The sequence below is a fragment of the Mizuhopecten yessoensis genome, unplaced genomic scaffold (genome assembly GCF_002113885.1).
Source record: "Mizuhopecten yessoensis strain PY_sf001 unplaced genomic scaffold, ASM211388v2 scaffold6219, whole genome shotgun sequence".
Taxonomy (NCBI): Eukaryota; Metazoa; Mollusca; class Bivalvia; order Pectinida; family Pectinidae; genus Mizuhopecten; species Mizuhopecten yessoensis.
This window is the reverse complement of record NW_018406440.1, coordinates 29,819-37,479: the sequence shown is the minus strand read 5'-3', so window position 1 is coordinate 37,479 and position 7,661 is coordinate 29,819. Positions and strand designations below refer to the sequence as shown.

At 42.8% G+C, this 7,661-nt stretch overlaps 1 protein-coding gene across 1 annotated transcript; it reads right to left on the bottom strand.

Annotated features, from left to right (window-relative positions):
• Positions 1-4,552: 4,552 nt before the first annotated feature.
• Positions 4,553-6,606, bottom strand: LOC110451867 (proteoglycan 4-like). Its single transcript, XM_021500086.1, has 3 exons — positions 6,587-6,606; positions 5,696-6,191; positions 4,553-5,659 (listed from the first exon to the last, which is right to left on the bottom strand). Exons 1-3 carry the CDS (start codon positions 6,604-6,606, stop codon positions 4,553-4,555), a joined length of 1,623 nt encoding a protein of 540 aa, XP_021355761.1.
• Between the last annotated feature and the right edge of the window lie 1,055 nt (positions 6,607-7,661).

The following is a 7,661-nucleotide window of genomic DNA, read 5'->3' as shown; positions in this document are numbered from 1 at the left end:
CTCACACATTAACATTTCACTGTTGTGCTATGTGTACCGATATACAGTCAACACTTAACAACATTAAGATACTTTATAAAAATAAAGTCAACAAAGGCAATTCTTTGGCTTTAAACACTATGTCTATGCATTCATATTGCCCATGTATCCATAAACGTATCAGTAGATTGCCGTAAAGTTCATGGGCAATCATGTCATTCTTTACTCATGTAACAATATGTCTGTTAGGATTTTGAATCGTGGACAAAATTGTCTTGTCTATATATGTAAGTACATGCTAGCTCAGCTTTATATGTAAATTGTGTTTTAAAAAAGTATGATGCTAAGGGTGTAGGAATACAGCTTTCTGAAATAAAATGATCATAATTTCAGTAATTTCACTTCATTCAACCTTGACATATCTGTAACAAAAACTTGTTTGTATTGATATGAATGTTTATCGTTTTTTTCTTCAACCAAAACATTTCTTGTTCATGTCCGTTTGTTTACTTTTGTAATCAATCACATTCAGTGAGAAGTTATATGCTTAACGAAGAGTTGACTGGGTGGGGCTGGAAGGTTAGGTATCCACTTCAGGGTGGAGAATGCGTTGGAATAGCACGTGTGCTCCTGTATGCTTGATGATAAGTATATATTTACTTCTTTTTTATTCCTCATGTCAGTCCTCGTCCTCTCCTTTCTTCTCTTAACCCCGATTTAATCCCCTCCTCTCACTACTCCCTTTCTTCTCTATCATCGCCGTCTTCATTCTTTTCTCTTNCCCCCCCTTTTTCCCCCCCCCCCCCCCTTCCACTACCTTCTCGTCTTTATTTCCTCCTCCTTTGCATTTTTATGTTCTTCCTCTCCATCCTCACTGTCGCCNCCTCCTCCTCCTCCTCCTCCTCCTCCTCCTCCTCCTCCTCTTCCCATTTACAATATATTACCTCTCAATATATTTACAGGTATATTGTTGCCGACTCGTCAGTTTACGATCAACATAATTATGTTGATAGGGCCAATTGAACAGAAATTTGTAAAACTTTATCTGATTTACTTACTGTTATCAGTAATCCCGGATTTAAAGCAAATCTTAAATCAAAATTTGCAATTTAAATCAGCTAAATTAAAATCAAACTTAGATATACGACAATTCTATTGACGGATGTGTGCTCCCACGTAGTGTGAGAACTGCCTGTACAGGTTATCATCGCCCGCGCTCATCTGCCGGTACATACACCTTTCTTTGCCGTTGTTAATTACTTGTAAAGTGAATATTGACGTATGCCTATCATCTCGGTTTTGTATAGATCAGTTTTGTAAATGTGAAAGATGACTACGCTGGATAGACGTTTACCTCAATAGTTTCGAGTGAATCATTTTACATTTTATTGCGAACAAAACGAACTTCAATTACAAAGCTATTATGCAATAATTTCTCTAAAAGAAATCTTTCCACATCGAGATGTTGTATGTTGATAAGACGTGTAGCGAGCCTAGCATTGTAACACTTGCTTTGTGTACGGGCTTTATTATCAAATTAAACCCGATACTACCAGATACGGTCTCTTATGTCTCGTAATTATCATAGACTTTCCACACGTCCCAAACACTCATTTGTTCGGGTTCAAACAAGTGTTGCCTTATTTAATATTCACACTGGCGTTAGCTGCGGGCAAGTCAGCATTTGATCATGTTGCAGAACCTGGAATTTATTTACAAAATATATTTGATCCACCTGATCTCATTGTGGGACTTTATTAATATTCGTTCAATTTCTAATCATCGCCATCTTGTTTCTAAGGCGACGATGCGAGTAATGGTCTTTGGGGAGAGATAAGAGAGATGTTGGTCTGATAATAGGCGCCAGATCGATCACGTGATTAGATAAGCTTGCGATAAGCTCCCCCTGTTGGCAGAAATGATCGTGATAAGCGTCCTCCACATAAATGAAGAGATGCCAGAGATAAACATTTATAATGAACACGTCAGTTGTATTTCCATATACGTAAAATCAATATAAAACCAGAGATGTGGCACGCTGATACAACTCTCATATCTCGCTGTAAGAATTGAATATTGGCGAATGTAACATTTTTGATGGGCGATATAGCAGTAGGCTGAACTTCAGGTCGACATATGAAACTTGACTATTGGTCATATGGTTCCGTCAATGTAGGGGAGACTGACCGGGATATTTGTAGTGGAAACTGACAGGGATATTGGTAGGGGAGACTACAACAGGGATATTTGTAGGGGAGACTGACAGGGATATTTGTAGGGGAGACTGACAGGGATATTTGTAGGGGAGACTGACAGGGATATTTGTAGGGGAGGCTGACAGGGATATTTGTAGGGGAGACTGACAGGGATATTTGTAGGGGAGATTTGGAGGGATATTTGTAGGGGAGTCTGACCGAGATATTTGTAGGGGAGACTGACAGGGATATTTGTAGGGGAGACTGACAGGGATATTTGTACGGGAGACTGACAAGGATATTTGTAGGGGTGACTGATAGGGATATTCATAGGGGAGCTTCAGGGGTGTACTTTTTCGGGAGACTGACAGGGATATTTGTAGGGCAGACTTACGGGGGTATTTGTAGGAGAGACTGACGGATGTTTGTAGGGTTGAGACTGGCATAGATATTTGTAGGGGAGTCTGACAAGGATATTTGTTCTATGAATTGGCGGTGACGTCAATTCACAAGTCACTTCTCTCGGCAACGGGACACGAGACTTCGCCAAAGTAATGCACATCTTTGTTATAAGTGTAAGTTAGGCAGTGAAGGGAAATAACTCTTGCTTTCTTTTATCGCTTGCCGTGTTCCTACATACGCTGATTGGAAGTCGGTGTTCCAGTATTACAAGCATTCGCTTGTTATGCAAAACGATTTATAAACTGGTTCGCCCGATACCAGTCTCGGATGAGATGTTTTGTTGAGAGAAACGATATGTTATATGCATATACATATTTTGAAACCGTGTATGATGTTTAGATATATTCTGTCCACCGTGTTTAAAATCAAATTCGGTCCATCGATAAATGATAGCTCGCTGCACTCCAGCTCTGAACACTTCCGGTCATGCACACCACCTCGGTTCGGCATGGGTTACTTGTTATCCTATTGTGCTCTGATACAACGATTGGTGCCGACATCCATCCACTCTATAATGTACTCTTCAGATTAAGTGCACAATGAGAAGAAGACGAACCGACGGTTCACCGCTGGCATGACATAGCAACTGATATCGTAAAACAACATATTTTGTGAAATCTTCCTGATGAAACGAGATGAAAGCGGTTTTGTCTTTCCCATATATAGGTATGATCATTTTAAAATGACATGGTGTATAGTTGTACTCATTCCAATGACTAATCAAGACACTTACAACCATTCTACAGTTCGATAACACTTTTAGATATGAAAAATTGTTATCGAAAAATTCGACAAATTATTTTGTCGGCATGCGTAATATATCAATGCGACATGGCGACTTATTTGTGCCTTTTTTGTACTGCATTTTATCATTATCAATTTTGTTTAACCTTATTATGCTAATTTTTAAATATTACATTTACAAACAACGTATGAAAGGTGATGCACTTTTTCTAGAAAGTGTAAAGTGAAATATAGTGTACAAATATAAAGTGGAAAAATATTTCTCATCATGTAAAGGGAAGCAAAATACCTTTCTCCAAAAATAGAGACTCTTTTCTAACTTAATGATACCATAGCTTATCTACCAAATATTGAGTATTTATCAATATATGCACCTATAACTTTACCTAATTCGATTGCCGCCCGAGATGTGTATTAACCAATTTTCGAATCACACAGGTACTAGGATGGGAATTCGAAAATTCTCCTTAAATATCCAAAGTGCGAGAGCAAGAGAGTATGCAAGTTGTATTTTGTACTGTCTTTTGTAAAATAACACGTGAAGAAAAACAAATAAATATGTTGAAAGATTTTTGTTTTTTGATTTTGTTTTTATTGCAAATTTAATTTATAAAAGTTGTTTCGTTATTTACCGCGATGTAACCACATTTTATTTTGCATATACCAGGATATTGACACCCAAAGTACAGCAAAACCACCCTCTTGGTGTAGATGTGTGCAATCGTGTGCGTTTTGTCCTCACTTCGTTATCTTTCGTTACGCAGTGCAAAGCATTCACCACATGGTATTTAACTATGTTCACAGCCATCCTATATATTGCTGAATTTCTCAAACAGTTAGCGTACGAAAATCAGAGGATAAATATGCCTGTCAGTATTGTAATAAAAATGATAATAAAAACAGTATGCATATCAAAATGATACCTGATACACCCGTTACGAATATGTTGAATCAACATCGAATCGCCATAGAGAGACAATCTTTTACATTATCGTGTCATGCCTTTATAATGACAAATATGGTGGGCGTATATGTTCACAGATATTTCATCTTTTACCAAATTAATGGTGTACAAAGCCCTGGAAAGTCACAGATCCTAACTATCCTCAGTCAGGCGTGGTGGGGAATCTGTCGTGAGGCGTGGTGGGGAATCTGTCGTGAGGCGTTGTGGGCTATCCGTCGTGAGGCGTGGTGGGGGATCTGTCGTTGGGCGTGGTGGGTAATCTGTCGTGAGGGGTGGTTGGGGATCTGTCGTGAGGCGCTGTGGGGAATCTGTCGTGAGGGGTGGTGAGGAATCTGTCGTGGAGCGTGGTGGGGAATCTGTCAACGGGCGCGGTGGGGAATCTGTCGTTGGGCGTGGTGGGGTATCTGTCGTTGGGCGTGGTGGGGTATCTGTCGTGCGGCGTTGTGGGGAATCTGTCGTGAGGGGTGGTGAGGAATCTGTCGTGAGGGGTGGGGGAGAATCTGTCGTGAGGCGTGGTGAGGAATCTGTCGTCGGGTGTGGTGGGGAATCTGTCGTGGGGCGTGGTCAGGAATCTGTAGTGAGTGGTGGTGGAGACTCTGTCGTGAGGCGTGGTGGGGAATCTGTCGTGAGGCGTGGTGAGGAATCTGTCGTGGGGTGTGGTGGGGAATCTGTCGTGAGACGTGGTGGGGAATCTGTCGTGAGGCGTGGTGGAGAATCTGTCGTGAGGCGTGGTGGAGAATCTGTAGTGAGGAGTGGTTTGGAATCTGTCGTGGGGCGTGGTGGGGAATCTGTCGTGAGGCGTGGTGGAGAATCTGTCGTGAGGCGTGGTGGAGAATCTGTAGTGAGGAGTGGTTTGGAATCTGTCGTGGGGCGTGGTGGGGAATCTGTCGTGAGGCGTGGTGGAGAATCTGTCGTGAGGCGTGGTGAGGAATCTGTCGTCGGGTGTGGTGGGGAATCTGTTGTGGGGCGTGGTCAGGAATCTGTAGTGAGGGGTGGTGGAGAATCTGTCGTGAGGCGTGGTGGGGAATCTGTCGTGAGGGGTGGTGAGGAATCTGTCGTGGAGCGTGGTGGGGAATCTGTCGTGAGGGGTGGTTGGGAATCTGTAGTGATGGGTGGTGGAGAATCTGTCGTTAGGCGTGGTGGGGAATCTGTCGTGAGGGGTGGTGGAGAATCTGTCGTGGGGAGTGGTGAGGAATATGTCGTTGGGCGTGGTGAGGAATCTGTCGTGGGGCGTGGTGGGGAATCTGTCGTGAGGCGTGGTGGGGAATCTGTCGTGATGGGTGGTGGAGAATCTGTCGTGAGGGTGGTGGGGAATCTGTAGTGATGGGTGGTGGAGAATCTGTCGTCAGGCGTGGTGGGGAATCTGTCGTGAGGGGTGGTGGAGAATCTGTCGTGAGGGTGGTGGGGAATCTGTAGTGATGGGTGGTGGGGAATCTGTCGTGAGGCGTGTTTGGGAATCTGTCGTGGGGCGTGGTGGGGAATCTGTCGTTGGGCGTGGTGGGGAATCTGTCGTGAGGCGTGGTGAGGAATCTGTGGTGGGGGGAGGTGGTGGGGAATCTGTCGTGAGGCGTGGTGGGGAATCTTTCGTGAGGCGTGGTAAGGAATCTGTCGTGAGGCGTGGTGAGGAATCTGTCGTGGGGCGTGGTGAGGAATCTATAGTGGGGCGTGGTGGGGAATCTGTCGTGAGGCGTGGCGGGGAATCTGTCGTGAGGCGTGGTGAGGAATCTGTGGTGGGGGGGGTTGGTGGGGAATCTGTCGTGAGGCGTGGTGAGGAATCTGTCGTTGGGCGTGGTGGGGAATCTGTCGTGTGCGTGGTGAGGAATCTGTAGTGAGGGGTGGTGGAGAATCTGTCGTGGGGATCAATACAGAAGGTGACATCAACACCTTCATCAATGGAATTATCCCGCAACAGACAGTTTAACGTGGATCAGTCGACGTCATTTGAGATGAAAATGTTCGTAAACACAGCCATGCTGATTACAGATCAGTGAACACAGCCATGCTGATTACAGAACAGTGAACACAGTCATGCTGATAACAGATCAGTGAACACAGTCATGCTTATTACAGATCAGTAAACACAGCCGTGCTAATTACAGATCAGTGAACACAGCCATGCTGATTACAGATCAGTGAACACAGCCATGCTGATTACAGAACAGTGAACATAGTCATGCTGATTACAGATCAGTAAACACAGCCATGCTGATTACAGATCAGTAAACACAGCCATGCTGATTACAGATCATTGAACACAGCCATGCTGATTACAGATCATTGAACACGGCCATGCTGATTACAGATCAGTAAACACAGCCATGCTGATTACAGATCAGTAAACACAGCCATGCTGATTACAGATCAGTGAACACAGCCATGCTGATTACAGATCAGTTAACACAGCCATGCTGATTACATTTGCTGAAATGCGCCCGTTAGTGTCGCATTGTACCAGCAAGTAAAAGCAGAAAGGTTTAGAGACAAGTTTCTTATACTGTTCATGTTTAATGCACAAGAAAAAAATATAATCTTCCTACTATAGAGAGTTGTCTTGTGGTGGTCGAGTAGGTGTCAGTCCTGTACAGAGAAAAGTCTTGCGGCATAGGCAAGCTTTTTTTGCCCTCTCCGAGAGATACCTATGATGTTTAAACTGTCATGAACCGAATGAACTGTTCCCTTAATGTCTTTCACTTTTCAAAACTGTATGGTATCATCTGGGTACATAAACTGCGGATTTATTGACCAGACTTAAAAACAAAATAACAAAAACAAAACGAAAACCGCATGACTACACTCTAAATGTAGGACGGCTATATTTGCATCGGGCAATAAGCTCGAAACATTTTAAAGACATATTTTCAAAAACAAATTTTTATCACATAATGTAGAACTGTGTTATCCAGTGAATATACCAATGTCATATTTAATTGCGTATTAACCCATGTAATATGACCTATCAGCCCTGTGAATGGTTGTAAGTTTCAATTGTTTAATTTGTGACGTCACGCATAGAACAAGTACATGACGTCACAGACTTACGCAGTGGAGTCACAATGGCGTTTTTTCAAGGTTGCATGCAAATTTTCGTTTTACACGAATAAATGCCACAAATCTTGATTATGTGATAAAAAGGATCTTACACTCGTTATCATTTCATATGAAATTTATGAAACTCGCCAAGAATTTTTCATTTTAGCTCGCCAGATGTCTGCCACATCTATGAAGTTTATTGCTATTGTTTTTGTTTTGATTAACAATTGCAATAATGATTGATATTTCCCCCTACAATGTAAAATTCCCCGCTGTATCGGCTAGGC

Excerpts from the sequence above, each read along its gene's own strand:
- LOC110451867 (XM_021500086.1), bottom strand. The coding sequence starts at position 6,606 with ATGGCTGTGTTCAATGATCT. Across the intron at positions 6,192-6,586 it reads ATGGCTGTGTTCAATGATCT|ATTCTCCACCACCCCTCACT; the intron begins GTAATCAGCATG and ends TCCCCACGACAG. Across the intron at positions 5,660-5,695 it reads CACGACAGATTCCCCACCAC|ATTCCCCACCACCCTCACGA; the intron begins GCCTGACGACAG and ends CCATCACTACAG.